The sequence below is a fragment of the Plecotus auritus genome, assembly GCF_963455305.1.
Source record: "Plecotus auritus genome assembly, chromosome: 15".
Classification (NCBI taxonomy): domain Eukaryota; kingdom Metazoa; phylum Chordata; class Mammalia; order Chiroptera; family Vespertilionidae; genus Plecotus; species Plecotus auritus.
In genome coordinates this window covers 5239718-5254974 of record NC_137781.1, presented here as the reverse complement: position 1 = coordinate 5254974, position 15257 = coordinate 5239718, and the positions used below count along the sequence as shown (strand labels likewise).

Below are 15257 nucleotides of genomic sequence, written 5' to 3'. Positions count from 1 at the left end.
ATATAATCATCAGTCAGCTGCCTCCTGCATGCCCCCTGCTGGGGATCGAGCCCGAAACCCGGGCACGTGCCCTGACGGAGAATCAAACAGGGACCTCCTTGTTCATAAGTTGACGTTCAAACACTTAGCCACACTGGCCAGGGCAGAATTTCCTTCTTTTTGTGGCTGAATAATATTCCATTGTGTATATACATACACATTTTCTTGGGAACATAATCTAAGCTATTGGCCTTCTCAATGACCCGTGTACAGGGAGGGAGCAGGAAGGCTCCTTACCTCGTGTCGGCTGGAGTAGGACTTGGCTTTCTCTTCACAGAGCTGGAGTTTCTCTCGGGGAGGCTGGAAGAGGACCGTCTGCGGCAGCTTGTTGGCGAACTTCCTTCTCGGCGTGATGCTGACAGCAGCCACAATTTCATCTAAGTACTTGGATATGTGGGTTTCCTGTGATTCTTCCATATTTTTATAGACATTGTCCTCTGGTTTTTAAATAAAAAAAAGGAGAGGTGTTAAGTGATCTTTTTCATGTCGACTTTTTCCCTAGAAACCGAGGGTAGGCTCCAGGAAGATTTCAACATATATTCATGACTTCTTTGAAAAGCGGAGCATTCTCGCCCAGCCTACACGGCTCAGTGGCTGAGCGTTGACCTATGAACCAGGTCACGGCTGGATTACCGATCAGGGTACATGCCACGGTTGTGGACTCCATTCCCAGGTTGGGGTCGTGCAAGAGGCAGCCGATCAATGATTCTCTCTCATCACTGATGTTTCTCTCTCTCTTTCCCTCTCCCTTCCTCTCTGAAAGCAATAAAAATATATTAAAAAAATAAAAAAGAAAGTGGCCATGTTACCAAACAAGGTATTTAAAATATTAGTATGTTTTTTTAAAAACTTCCCAAAGAATTCTTGGATTTTTCTTTTTTCTTTTTTTTAAATATATTTTATTGCTTTTTCACAGAGAGGAAGGGAGAGGGATAGAGAGTTAGAAACATCGATCAGCTGCCTCCTGCACACCTCCCACTGGGGATGTGCCCACAACCAAGGTACATGCCCTTGATGGGAATCGAACCTGGGACCCTTCAGTCCGCAGGCCGACGCTCTATCCACTGAGCCAAACCAGCAAGGGCTCATTTTTCTTTTTTTTTTTTTTAACCAATATAAAGCTCTCTTCCTTTGATGTCTTTATTCCCTGATATAGACATTTCGTCTTGAAGGAATATTTATTCACGGCCTATTCAGTCAAGCTAGGAACCGCCTCAATATTTAAATGACTTAAGTTGTCACTGTCTTTTCTAGCGGTCCTTCCTCACAACAGGTATTTCAGAGACCAGGTTACCGCCTCCTCTTTGGCAGGAACCTATCAGCGCGCACCGCCGGGCCCTTCAAATCCAGCGCTCAAGCTCACTGCTTGCTCACTAACCTTGGCCATGTTGCCGAAACCCACCCAGCCTCCGTTTTTCATCCGTCGAAGGAGTGTAACAGTACCTGTGCCATGGGACTGCTGTGAGGGTTAAAAGAGGTAAGCTATGCACAGCTCTTAGCACGCCGCCTGGAACCCAACAAGCGCTCGGTATCAATTACGGTTGTAATCCCTCAACGTGTACATTCCGTGCGTGCACGAATGCCTGAATGAATGCGCGAACCGGCGGCCTCTGAGGTTGGAGCCGGATAAATCACACCTTCACCCTGCAAAAGCAAGAAGCTACACCTTCCGGACAGCAAGCCCAAAGCCGGAGCCGGAGCCGGAAGCGAGGGTCGGAGGTGGGCGGGGCCAATATGCCGGAAGCGATGCTCTCGACCAATGGCCACACGGCTTGGAAAACGAGCGTCTCGTCCGACCTTTCGTGAAACCGCGAGAACAGGGAGCAATTACCGCGAGATTCCGTCCTCCTGCGCCATTCCCGCTTTCCCAGTTCTTGGTAGGGAGGGCTCTGCCCCGCCCCTCACCGCCTAGCCCCGCCCCCTTCCCGGCGCCCCGCCCCGCCCGGCGCCCCACGGTTGCTGTCCCAGCTCAGCCTGCGCTCGGGAGCGCCCGCTCCGCCGGCGCCCAGGTGAGTGTGGCGCCTCCGAGTCTCAGGGGACTGGAGTGGCGAGGCCTTCTGTCCCGGCCTCCGCCTCGCAGGCTGGGTCCGGCGACAGCGTCCGGGCCGCGGGGGGTTGGACCGCGGGGCCAGCGGGCCCGGCCGGGGCCTCGGATCCCCACAGCCGCCGGGCCCTCCGAGTCCCTGGGGGTCCGGGTACTGGGTCTGCGAAGCACCTGTCTGGGCTTCGGGAGGAAATAACCTTTTACAAATGCTTTTAATGTACCGTTTTCCATGTTCTAATGTGCAGTGTTAGGAAGTCGGAGTGGCATTTCTGAAGGAAGTAACGAAGTCAGTCTTAGGGGCTCCTTCCTTTCCTTGAAGGCAGGCACCCCTGCCTCAAATGGGTGAAATATTCTTAAAATGGAAGGTTTTGTTTCTTTAAGAAAAAAAAAAAACACCCAGAAAAACCCACCACACACACTAACGTGGGGTGGTGTTTACCTGTCAAGAAAACTCGTGTAGAGGTGCAGTTGTATGCAGTTAATACTGAGGCTGTTGCTTCCTTTTTATTTTTATTTTTATTTGCTATACCAGTATCTCTCTCTCTATTTTATAAAATCTTTATTGTTGAAAGTATTACCTACATCCCTTGTCGTTTACTTTTAGCTGTAGGTAAGAGGTAGTGAAGGGGATTTGTGTAAGAAAAAAATACCCAGGTAAAGGAGGTCTGTGGCTGATGAATGCACATTGAAAAACTATTTGCATTATTTTTTAAATTTTAAGTTTATATTTTTATATATATTTTATTGATGTCAGAGAGGAAGGGAGAGGGAGAGAGAGAGAAACATCCATGATGAGAGAGAATCATTAATGGGCTGCCTCCTGCACGCCCCATGCTGGGATGGAGCCTGCAACCTGGGCATGTGCCCTGACCGGGAATCGAACCGTGACCTCCTGGTTCATAGGTCGAAGCTCAACCACTAAGCCTCGACAGCTGGGCTGATGTAGCTATCCTATATAATAAAGAGGTAACATGCAAATTAACCCTCACACCCTCACAAGATGGCTGCCTACGACCAGGTCGGCAGGGGGGTTAGTGAAGGACGACCAATCAACTAAACAAGCAGGCTGCGTGGGGCAACCAGGCCGGCGAGGGGGGGCAGTTGGGGGCAACCAGGCCAGCAGGAGGGACATTTGGGGGCGACCAGGCCAGTAGGGCGGGGCAGTTAGGGGTGATCAGGCCAGCAAGCAGAGGCAGTGAGGGGTGATCAGGCCGGCAGGGCGGGTGGTAGTTAGGGGTGACCAGGCAGGCAGGCAGGTGAGCGATTAGGAGCCAGCAGTCCAGGATCAGGCCTAAACCAGCAGTCGGACATCCCCCAAGGGGTCCCGGATTAGAGAGGGTGCAGGCTGGGCTGAGGGGGACCCCCCTCCCATGCACGAATTTCGTGCACCGGGCCTCTAGTATTTTATATACATATTTAAATATTCTTGAAGTACCTTAAGCTGGGTACAAAAAAAGAGGATTTGCCGTATTTGATTTTTAACTTGTTTCTTTGTTGCCCATTGTGAAACTGGTCTCTCTTAGGGATTCTGATCTCAATTTCAAGACTGTTTTTTTTTTTCAATTAGGGCTATTTCTACTGAGTAGTAATATTTCCTAAACAGGGGATGTATTTTTATTAAATGTTCATTAATTTAATTTCCTTCTAAATGTGTATGACAAATTTAGTTCTTATGAAAGAAAAATAGGGGGATTCAATGTATAACTCTCTCTTTCATATCCGCAGTAGCTCCATACGCTAACTGGTGTACCTGGCAATGTTGTCAGCAGTGTTCTAATTATTCACTTGTCTTTTTCCTCCTTAGCGATGGACCGATTCTGACAGGATGTAGGGCTGCCGCGTGCCTGATGGGATCTGCTCAGCCATGGCGTCCGAGCTCTGCAAGACGATCTCTGTGGCAAGGCTGGAGAAGCACAAGAACTTGTTCTTAAATTATCGGAATCTCGACCACTTCCCGTTGGAGTTACTGAAAGGTGAAGGGCTCCAGTTCTTGGAGAGACTCTATATGAAAAGGAACTCGCTTACAACCTTGGTACAGTATTCTGTTGCATGCTCTAAAAAAAAAAATTTAAAAAAAATAAAAAAAAAATAATAATTTAAAACGTGCTGACCAAGGTACCCTTTCCATATCTTAAGACCGTCAGACGAACATGGGTGTCCTCTCTTATTATGTAAACAGGTACTATAAGGCCACATACAGAGGGTTCTCGTGAGCTGAGAATGTGTTATTCAAGACCCTGCAATTAACGTGGGGACAGGAGGAGCTGTGGAGGAAAGCATACTATTCGCAAACGTGCCCCTTACCAAACTGTCCCCATTCAGAACCCCTCTTCACTGAGTGTGCGTTAAGCTTCCTTGATGATTCTTGGATGTTACAATACTGAATAGACCAATTGAAAAGCAAAGAAGAGTCCAGCTGGTGTGGTTCAATGGTTGAGCCTCCACCTAGGAACCAGGAGGTCACGGTTTGATTCCCCATCAGGACACATGCCCGGGTTGTGGGCTCGATCCCCAGTAGGGGGCGTGCAGGAGGCAGCCGATCCATGATTCTCTCTCATCATTGATGTTTCTATCTCCCTTCTCTCTCAAATCAATAAAAATATATATTTAAAAAAAGTAAAGAAGAGAAAGACCAACAAGAATGACTTTTAAAAAAGAATAATTTGAAAATTAAAATATTAAGATGGGCATTTGGGGAGCCTGATGTAACCCTTTGAGTGTTTTGAAAAAAAACACACCTTTTTTATGATTGCACTGTGAAAGTCAAATGATTTTGAATCGGGCTAGCATCCCATTTGTTGGAAAAAGTTTTGCCCCAAAAGCAACATCTGATTCACTCTTTTTATGTTCTAGGAATAAGCACATAGTTATCATTATAACCTAAGTTTTATGACATATAAGATTTTAACAAACTAATTATTTTCAAGAGAATGTTCAAATCAGATTTTTCATTCTCACTATTAAGAAATTTGGTCTGCGTTTTAAATGGGTTTGCTTTATATGAATTGGAGTTCTTACTCATTTTAGATCATTTATGATGTCTTTTTTTGTGTGTGAATTGATCCATTCTTCATTCCCTTCTCTGTATTGGACTTCACTAACTATCTGAACGTATATCTTATTGGCTTCATATATATGGACTGTTTTCCTGTAAAAGTTTTCTTGATCTATGTAAAATACCTACAAGGAGCAGAAAGCATTATAAAATTTGCTTGTGTTTGCTGTTTCTAGAAGTAAATCGATACGTATCTTTCACTTATAGCGGTTAGCATATTGCTATGTATCTTATTGTGAGTGCATAGTTGGGTTTTTCAAATAGATTTTTTTTTTAGTATAAACCCTATGGATCAAGATAAACTAGTTTGTGTGGCATCCATAATCCAGCATCAGAGTTTAGTAACCCAAAGAATAACTACAGTTTTTTAAATTGATTTTCAGGGAGAGGAAGGGAGAGAGAGAGAAGAGAGAAACATGGATCTGTTGCCTCCTGCACGCACCCTGACTGGGAATTGAACCCGCCCACCACCTTCTGGCATTTGTAGTTATCAATTTATAGTTGTCAGGTCTCTGACTTTATGTAAACCCTACGGAAACGTAAGAATTAAAATGTATAACTTTCCCCTCATTCCTTGGCTATATCACTAACGTGTACCAGTAGAAAGCAGAGAATGGTATGGTAGAACACCAGTAGGTGTCACCCGCAGCCTAGGCAACAGACTGCTTACTTAACAGGCTTTTGGGGCAGAGTTTAACAAGAGGAGGTTTTTGTTTCCCCCTCCCCCCCCCAAATCCCAGTGTTCTAATAAATTGCAATTTTCCGAGGTCACTGTGCTTATTTAAAGATAAAAACCCAACGTACGTACTTGTCAATAAAGACCCAGCGATGCACAGTTGGCAGCAGGAACTTCACTCAGTACTCAACTGTGTGCGTAGCTTTGTGAGCTCAGAACAAAATAAAACAACAACACCCCGACTAGTTTGTCGTGGAAAGATCAGAATGGACGTGCAGGAGCCGGGGGCCATCTGGAAGAAAAGAAGGACCACCGGTCCTGTAAGTTAGCCCGGTAAGAGGTGGCTGTTGTGGCAGACAGAACTAGATTAGAGTCAACATTGCCTGCTTTCTGGACAAGTCTTCCCTTGTTAGAGGGACAGGTTCTCTAGTTCTTCTAGGATACTTGGTTTGGGTGCCAATACGTGGGAGAGTATATTCCTCTTATTAGGGAAGATAATGGTGCCAATAGAAGCATTTTGGGGATTGGGACAGATCCAGCAGTAACACCTGAGAAAAGACTCGTCAGGAAGGACCTCATGGCAGACATTGACATCAGAACACGAGGGACAGAGTCACAGCTCCTGGCATTTGAAAACTAAAGGTGGTTTTATCAAAAGCGGGTTCTCAGTAAATGCTTCACTGCCTTCGGAAAAACGCTCACATGCTGCGCTATTTGGTAATCATAAAAAGGGCGGGGACAGATGATGGAAGCAGCTTGGGATAAGTGTTTGAATAGATCAGAATCCCAGTATGACATTAACAGTGTCATCTTTTTGTTTTTGGTCTAGTGGTTGCTAATCCTCACCGGAGAATATTTTTTCCATTGATTTTTTTCAGAGAGAGTGGAAGGGATGGAGGGCGGGGAAGAGAGAGGGAGAGAAACATCAATGTGAGAGAGATACCTTGACTCACGCATGCGCCCTGATCAGGGCTCTCAAAAAGATAATGGTCTGTGCTTAAGCTATTTAGAGATATTTATATATTTTTCAAGAAATAAAATTTAATTCTGAGTTTTTCATTTTCAGCCAGAAAACCTTGCTCAGAAGCTTCCAAACCTGGTGGAACTGTGAGTGTGTTTATTCAATTTTTGAAAAACAGGGATGAAAATAATTTTAAGTTCTTTGAAACAGTAGGAAATATAATTTTCATGTATCAGTTTTTTAGTATCATGAGCATGGTAGACCTGTGGCTCTGCTCAGCCCAAAAGTCTTTGAAAGTATTTTAACCATTTAAACTTGTGTTTTCAATATCTCACTTCAGGGTGGTGAAGGTGCTGAAAAGTACAGTTTCTCTGGGTGCAGCATCTTTGTCACAGAATCATTCTGGATAGTCCATGTAATTGGCAACATTTATTATTGTTACTACCCCGTGTGATACTTGATATAAACAGTGAAACACTGTAGAAGATTGAAAATGTATGGTAAAAGCCTCCTTACCTGCATCCTCCATGCTTTTATTTTATTTAAAAAAACAACAACATGCCGAAAGTGGTTTGGCTCAGTGGATAGAGCATCGGCCTGCGGACTGAAGGGTCCCGGGTTCGATTCCGGTCAAGGGCATGTACATTGGTTGCGGGCACATCCCCAGTGGGAGGTGTGCAGGAGGCAGCTGATCGATGTTTCTCTCTCATCGATGTTTCTAGCTCTCTGTCCCTATCCCTTCCTCTCTGTAAAATACCAATAAAATATATTTTTTAAAAAAACAACAACATGTTTTTATTGATTTTGAGAGAGAAAGGGAGATGGGTAGAGCGATAGAAATGAGGGAGAAAAATCATCAAGCGGCTTCCTCCTGTACGCCCCCCACCGGGCATGGAGCCCACAACCCAGGCATGTGCCCTGACCAAGAACTGAACTGGTGCCCTCTTGGTCCATAGGTTGATGCCCAACCACTGAGCCACGCCGGCTGGGCCCCGTATACCTTTCAGCCAGTTTCTCCCATTGTTGACGTCTCCCAATTCCATGATACGTGTGTCAGAACAAAACAAATTAACGTTGGCATGTTACTATTAAGTAAAGTCTATACTTAACTTTTATTTTAAAAAAACAAACACCCTGCCACACCATTTTCCAAAGTGGCTGTGCTAGCCTGCGTTCCCACCAGCAGTGAATGAGAGTTCCTGTGTTATGAACATGATGAACACTTAGTCCCATCAAAAACACCATTTCAACTTCTCTGGACTTTAAACTGCTAAGCTTATAATTACCAATGACTCATGATTCAATAATAATTACCACGACAATAACAATAGCATTCATTCAACTCCATTCAGAGAGCTTTGCATATGTTGATTCATTTATTTCTTACAATATCTCTATGTTCTAACTGGTGCTATTACCATCTGCTTCTATAGACTGAGAAAGCAAGAGGTTATCAGCCTTGGGCAAACTACGGCCCGCGGGCCGGATCCGGCTGTTCTATCCGGTTCTCTTGCTCTCCCCTCCGCTCCTTTACTTTGAATTTATATTAGTTCACACAAACACTCCATCCATGCTTTTGTTCCGGCCCTCCGGTCCAGTTTAAGAACCCATTGTGGCCCTCGAGTCAAAAAGTTTGCCCACCCCTGGGTTAAGTCATTCTGATCACATGGCTCTAAAGGCGCAGAGCCTGCTCTCTGATCTACTGTAACAGCAATGATTCTTTTTTTAAAAAAATATGTTTTTATTGATTTCAGAGGAAGGGAGAGGGAGAGAGAGATGGAAACATCAATGATGCGGGCTGGATCCCCAGTAGGGGGCGTGCAGGAGGCAGCCGATCAATGTTTCTCTCTCATCATTGATGTTTCTAGCTCTCTCTCCTTCCTCTCTGAAATCAGTACAAATATACTTTTAAGAAAAAATAAAATCTGTAATCATTTTATGTACACAAAACAAGGAATAAAATGTATCATGGAATGGTGTAATTATTTAAATTGTGTTAGACCCAGCAGGTTAAATACCTATTTCAAAATTAATTTAGTCCAGCATAAAATAATTTTCTTAAATTTATTAATTTTCTATCTTCCTTATTCTGTGTCACACTTGATATTAGACTTTAAAATGGAGAAGAATATTTTGAAATTCTATTTTTAAAGATTTTATGAAGATTGGTTAGTGGGTACAATAAATAAAAGGATAGGTTGGAAAATAAAGTTTTTAAAAGTCTAGTTTTCTTGTCTCAAAATCAATGATAGAAATTTATTTTAAAAATTACTACTGTGTGATCTCCCGTGGTCCTTACTGTTTTACTCTGTTAGTGGGCTGCTTCTGATTGCATAGAATCTCCACCAGAGGGTGCTACAGACACTTCGCCTGGATTTGTCAGTCTTGGTGAACTTTTTTTCTGTTTTAAGAAAAGAATTTGGTCCTTGTTTATGAAATTCATTTTGCTGTAAAATAAATTCTGTACTTTGACAGTTGAGTATTTCTACAGATACTGTAAATGATGAGTATTTAATCTCTCCAGAATTCTTGGTTATCAGTAAGCATGCTTGCTGACTGGAAATACCTCTGTTTTGATTATTTTGTGAAGCTATCCTTTACGAACGAAAAATTGCATTTTCCTGTACACAATAAGTGCTGACTCTTCTTTACACGATAACTGTATCTCTGAGAATCTGAATATTTAAAACAAAGTAGGAAACTAGTTTGTTTTATGAAGTTGAAAAAATACCTCTAGTTTTTCTTTTGTGTATCTTTTATTTTAAAATAGCACTTAAAGCCCTAGCTGGTTTTGCTCAGTGGATAGAGCGTCAGCCTTGTGGACCAAAGGGTCCTGGGTTCGATTCCGGTCAAGGACTCGTGCAGGAGTCAACCAATCGATATGTTTCTCTCACACTGATATTTCTCTCTGTCTCTCCCCCTCTCTTCCACTCTCTCTAAAAATCAGTGGAAAAATATCCTCGGGTGAGGATTAAAAAGGAAAAAAAAAGATAAAAATCCCTGCTTATTACAGAAAATGTCAAAAATACAAAGAAAGCCCTAAAGAGAAAATAAAAATACATATTAAAAAAATAAAATATCAGTTAAATCAATACATAGTTTTAATGTTTGCAATCCCAGCATAAACTATTTCAAAGTATTACTAGTTATCTGTGGTGACCATGTATTTTGTGTTATGCACTTAGAATAGGGTGTTAAAGCAAGTCTGGGCCCTTTATATTTGATATATTTCTAAGTGAGCATTTTACAAACCCAGTCTGTAGCAGAAGTTCTGAATGACAACAGCTTTTTTTCTTTTTCTTTTTTTGGTATTTCCCCAGGTACCTTCATTCAAATAACATAGTTGTGGTTCCAGAAGGTAAGTGAGCACACTCCCAACTTTTAGATAGGAGACACTATAGTTGAAGCTTTCCTTTATTATAACAGTAGGACAGATAGTGTCTCTAAACCTATTGTGGTTGGTATATTAGTGAATTTTAATTATGAAGCATCTTTAATTTATTCGTTTCCAAGATTCTTCCCCCAATTAGTAAATCCAGTTAAGAATTACGACTACATGACATTAATAGAGTCCAAAATGGTTGTAATGATTAGATAAATTATTTTTAGATATATTGTTGTTGGGTAAATAACAAAATGATAAGTTCTGAATTCAGTAAATCCAGTTAAGAATTTCGGTTAGATTGAAAACATCCTTATATACTGTTTCATGAATTATTTTTTTTATTCAAGCAATATTTTACATTGTTTTAAAAATGTGGATATGTGCTTTCTTTAAAGTCATATTTAATATAGAGGTATAAGTCTTATCACCTCCATATAATTTAGTTTTATGTATGTTTTTATTATTTTGGGAGCCACTCTAGTAGTACATTGTGAGATGGTGATACTAAATATGAAAATATTTTACCGTGGAGTTCTTGCATTAAAGATCTGACATAACGCTTGGGTCAAATGGATTTAGCCTTTCCCCTCCTTTTCTCTTTGAAGCCATTGGATCCCTTATAAAACTCCAGTGTTTGGATCTTAGTGACAATGCCTTAGAAATTGTTTGCCCAGAAATTGGCCGTCTGAGAGCGTTGCGTCATCTCCGATTAGCTAACAACCACCTGCAATTCCTACCTCCAGGTAATCGTAGTCGGGGGCCCGCGGTCTCTTTTCTCTTACAAGTCTGTTTTCATTCCTGTGTCTCACTGTGTGTCGAGGCGGTGGGCTTTGGAAAGATTTGTAAGTATTTGGTTGCTCATTTGTTTGACTATGAAGCTAAGAAGTGTGTGTGGGGTGTGGGGGGGAGAGGAGGAATGTGACAGTCTTTTCCCAGATGCAAACATAAGAAGGGGCATTTATGTTTTTGAGCTGCACTTACCACAATTGAGCATTGGTCTTCAGATCACTGCTCTGGTGAAATACTTTTACAGAAAGCTACTTCACTTCTGAAGTTCAGCTCTGAATTTCCCATCAGAGAATTTAGGTGAAATTTGCACGGTGCGATCATTTTTGCAGATGTGTACAGTGTTTTCTCATTCTCTAGTGAGATACCGGATGTACATTAACTGTGATTTAATAAGAAGCCATACAAGAATTTAGCAGCACAATTTAAGTTTGACCTAGGATTAATGGTCAGTGTGGTCTACTGAACATTCTAGTAGATTGTGATGTACCTATAGACCAGGGGTGGGGAACCGTTTTTCTGCCAAGGGCCATTTGGGTATTTATAACATCCTTCGCAGGCCGTACACAGTCATCAGCCTAAAAATCAGCCTGCTGCATTTGGTCGTAATATTTCTTTATGACTTAAGAAGTCCTTTCTCCAAAGTTTTGCAAGTACAGAAATTTCTTGATGAATACACAATACATGATTAGTTTTGAGACTTGATGTGCTGGCCTTCACATAGAGATTCAATATTGCTTACAAATACGGTACTGGTATAGCAGTCAGTCTGTTTAAAAAATAATTTCTTAACCTCATATAATGTCTTTTCAGAAGTTTCTATTCAAAATACATTGCTATTACTGCATATAATTTTACTCCAAACATGCAAAACTATAGTTAATATAAGGATTTTCACTATAGTATAGGAATATGGTCTTTCCTTTAGATTTTATTGTCAGTAATTAGGCTCAGTCAGGTTCACATATCCAGATATTCAGGAAATTAGATTCTCTTTTGGAGATTACCTCGGAAATGTATCATTAAAAGGATACTTTAAATTTTCCTAGATGGGACTTAGAAAGATATACATTGTAGAATCAAAATGCCTGGATGGATATAACACTGCTTGGAAGCCCTTTTTATGTATGTGTAAGTAACATATGAGAATAGAATTCCCTGTTAAGCCATTGTTCTTTGTATTCCATTATTCTCTTTTCCTGTAACGTAAGACATTTTGTGGTAGAATGTGGCCATTTCCTTCCATTATATACTCTAGGAGGCTAAGGATGTGCGGCCGATAGCATTGACTGCTTCCTACTCACCAGCGAAGGACATAGGTCTCCTGACTCCTTTCGTGTAATTTTTTATTTATATCACACCTGTTGCTTAATAGGTTGGACGCATTTATCCCTGACTTTATCACCTTAGCTTATTTCTGTTGTCTGTGTTTGTTTTTGCTTGTTTTGAGTAAAGTCATATGCGGTAATAGCAATGTATTTTGAGCCATGTATAGACTTTTTTCCCTTCTAGGCTATCATGAAGAGCAATGGACTAGGTCTAGATATAATTCACTTTATATCTCTCTTTATGAGGTAATTTCAGTGATATAATTTGAATGGGTGAGGACAGCCGTGGGCAAACTACGGCCCGCGGGCCGGATCCGGCTGTTCTATCCGGTTCTCTTGCTCTCCCCTCCGCTCCTTTACTTTGAATTTATATTAGTTCACATACACACTCAATCCATGCTTTTGTTCCGGCCCTCCGGTCCAGTTTAAGAACCCATGGTGGCCCTCGAGTCAAAAAGTTTGCCCACCCCTGGGCTAGGTGCACCTCTGCAAATGTTTGATTATGTTTGGGCACATACTATGGAAATGTATTTTAATCATAGTTTTTAAGAATGTGAGGGATGCCATGTTGTCTCCATTTGATGACAATAGACATGTGACTGTGTGATTGATCTCCCTTCTACCTGGTCCATGCTAGTACATGTAGACTTCCTTTTTTAAAAGAATATATTTTTATTGATCTCAGTGAGGAAGGGAGAATGAGCGAGAGAGAGAAACATCGATGATGAGAGAGAATCATTGATTGGCTGCCTCTTGCACGCCCACACTGGGGATCCAGCCTATGACGCAGGCATGTGCCCTGACTGGGAATTGAACCGTGACCTCCTGGTTCATTGGGCGACACTCAACCTCTAAGCCATGCTGGCCAGGCCGTGTAGACTTCTTATGCGTTATATCCCCTCGAAAGACTAAACGTTTTACTATGTGTATTTGTTGTGGTCCAATACACTTTGAATATAAGATCGTAATCAGTGTTTATAATTTTAGATCATGTTTGAAAAGTTGGAAACATTTGAAATACCTAGTGGCTATAGAGGGTTTTAAGATTAGGATCTAAGAATGCATTAGAGGGGTTTCCTGAGCGCCCTCACTGGTATGCATTTTGCAGGAGAGTATACAACTGGTAATTAGTAACTTTGACATGTGCTCAGAGCCTTCATAAAGAAAAGGGAAGACCCCAAAGAGCAGTTGGAGCCAAATCCTCACACGTTGGATTAGACAGAGAGTAGCACATTGTGAAAACTTGATAGGGCAGAGGGGCTGGGGCTAGGACAGTGCATTGTGGGAAAGTGACAGGGAAGATCAAGGTCAGGGTAACAAGGTTTGTTTGTACTGATTTCCCTTGGCCTTGAGTCCCGGTCTCTGGCCGTTAGAACATCTCCTGGTACAGGGAGTGCGCCTTTTGCATGGGGCTTTCCAGACCCCAAGGGCAGAGCCAGGCTGCTCAGGGCATCCCTGAGGGCCAAACCCAGTCCCCGAGAGCAGAGCCCTGGTCCACAGACCCCTGAGCTCTGTTAAGGAATGCCGGACTTCATTTGATTACTTAAAGGAGTAGAGGGGTAGGCTCAGGTCTACTGGGGATGGAGCCCGCAACCCGGGCATGTGCCCTGGCTGAGATTCAAACCATGACCTCCTGGTTCATAGGTTGCTGCTCAACCGCTGAGCCACACCCACTGGGCATGATGATGCTTTAAAAAAAAAAAAAAAAGGCAAAAGAAGGAAAGTTAGTCCTTCAGACTTGGAAGCCCTCTCCTCTCCCTCATACCACTGACTAAGGCCTGGACTGTTCCTCTGTTGAAAAGATTTAAAAGCAGCTGACATAGCAGCAGAGATCCAGTTTGAAATCTTCAGGGATGATCACCCAACTTCACCTCACACGCGGTGCTGTTTCTCTTCCCTTTCTGCACACAATTAATTTTCTTCGCCATGGTCTGTGACAGGCGTGGTGCTGTATGAACCATAAACAGAGTACTGCCCGGCCAGTGTGGCTCAGTGGTTGAGCATCGACCTATGACCCAGGAGGTCACGGTTCGACTCTCGGTCAGGGCACATGCCCGGGTTGCATGTTTTTAAGACACAACCTATTATTGACAATTCAGAGATTTAATTTTATTTTTGGATCTAAATCAACTTGCAGTATTTTAGAGGTATTGTTTTATGACATGATCAGAAAATTCTAGTTTCGTGTCAGACCATATAATTGTGAAGAAAAATGAACAGGTAGGATATAGGGTATGTGCTGAAATAAATATTTGTTAAAAAGTGTCTTCAATATGTAAAAAATTTATTTTTTTATATGTTATGGGAACAGGCTTGGTGCTTACTTCATCTATAAATTATGGCTTAATCTGTCAAAGGTTTTAATTTAAATCGGACTGACTATTCTGCAAGTAATTTGGAAGTTAATGATTGTTTTAGTGAATGAAAAGCTTTATGATTTGCCAAGGGTTGATGTAATAGAAGTAATTAAACAAAATTTAGTTTGATATGGGTTGTTACCAAGTTCTCCTCCACGCTCCACACATAATTGACATCACAGTTCTTGGTTTAATACTTTTTATTATCCCCTTTTGAAAATTAACATTATGTAATATACACAATATGTAAGCCCTCATACGCTGTTATGTCATGCCTTTTAGAAACAGAAAGCAGATATCCAAGGCTGTCATTATGCCCTTCATAAAATCAAGCCCATCGGAGTTACCATAATCTCTGATGTTGGATGTTAGCGGTGGAAGGAAAATCACAGCCCATCAAGTTACAATTTAGCTACCACATTGGATAAGCAAATGGAGGCCTAGGGACCAAGTGCCATTAATTTTATGGGCTTTTGCCTTATTGAACATTCACAATTCTTAAAGCTCCATGGAATTCTCAGTGTGGGAAACTTAAATATCTATCATTTGAAGAGCAGAAGTTTTAAAAATTGAGGAAGCCCAATTTATCTGTTTTTTTATTTATTTGCTGGAGTATGCTATTGACA

At 41.9% G+C, this 15257-nt stretch overlaps 2 protein-coding genes across 5 annotated transcripts in view; one reads left to right on the top strand and one right to left on the bottom strand.

Moving 5' to 3' along the window:
- Positions 1-1744, bottom strand: part of TTC23 (tetratricopeptide repeat domain 23) — a 29111-nt gene extending 27367 nt beyond the window's left edge. For all 3 annotated transcript variants that reach the window (XM_080651631.1, XM_080651632.1, XM_080651630.1), the window contains exons 1-2: positions 1483-1744; positions 277-476 (exon numbers count right to left, since the gene is read on the bottom strand). In XM_080651631.1, the coding sequence (XP_080507757.1) occupies positions 277-456 (180 nt within the window). In that variant the 5' untranslated portion in view covers positions 457-476; positions 1483-1744. The remainder of the gene's footprint in view (positions 1-276; positions 477-1482) is intronic.
- Positions 1497-15257, top strand: part of LRRC28 (leucine rich repeat containing 28) — a 42678-nt gene continuing 28917 nt past the window's right edge. Inside the window, exons 1-5 of one of the 2 annotated variants that reach the window (XM_080651634.1) lie at positions 1497-1516; positions 3888-4115; positions 6881-6921; positions 10096-10133; positions 10766-10903. In XM_080651634.1, the coding sequence (XP_080507760.1) occupies positions 3948-4115; positions 6881-6921; positions 10096-10133; positions 10766-10903 (385 nt within the window). In that variant the 5' untranslated portion in view covers positions 1497-1516; positions 3888-3947. Of the gene's footprint in view, positions 1517-1849; positions 2049-3887; positions 4116-6880; positions 6922-10095; positions 10134-10765; positions 10904-15257 lie in introns of those variants that run through there. The other variant, XM_080651633.1, reaches the window with a different exon arrangement.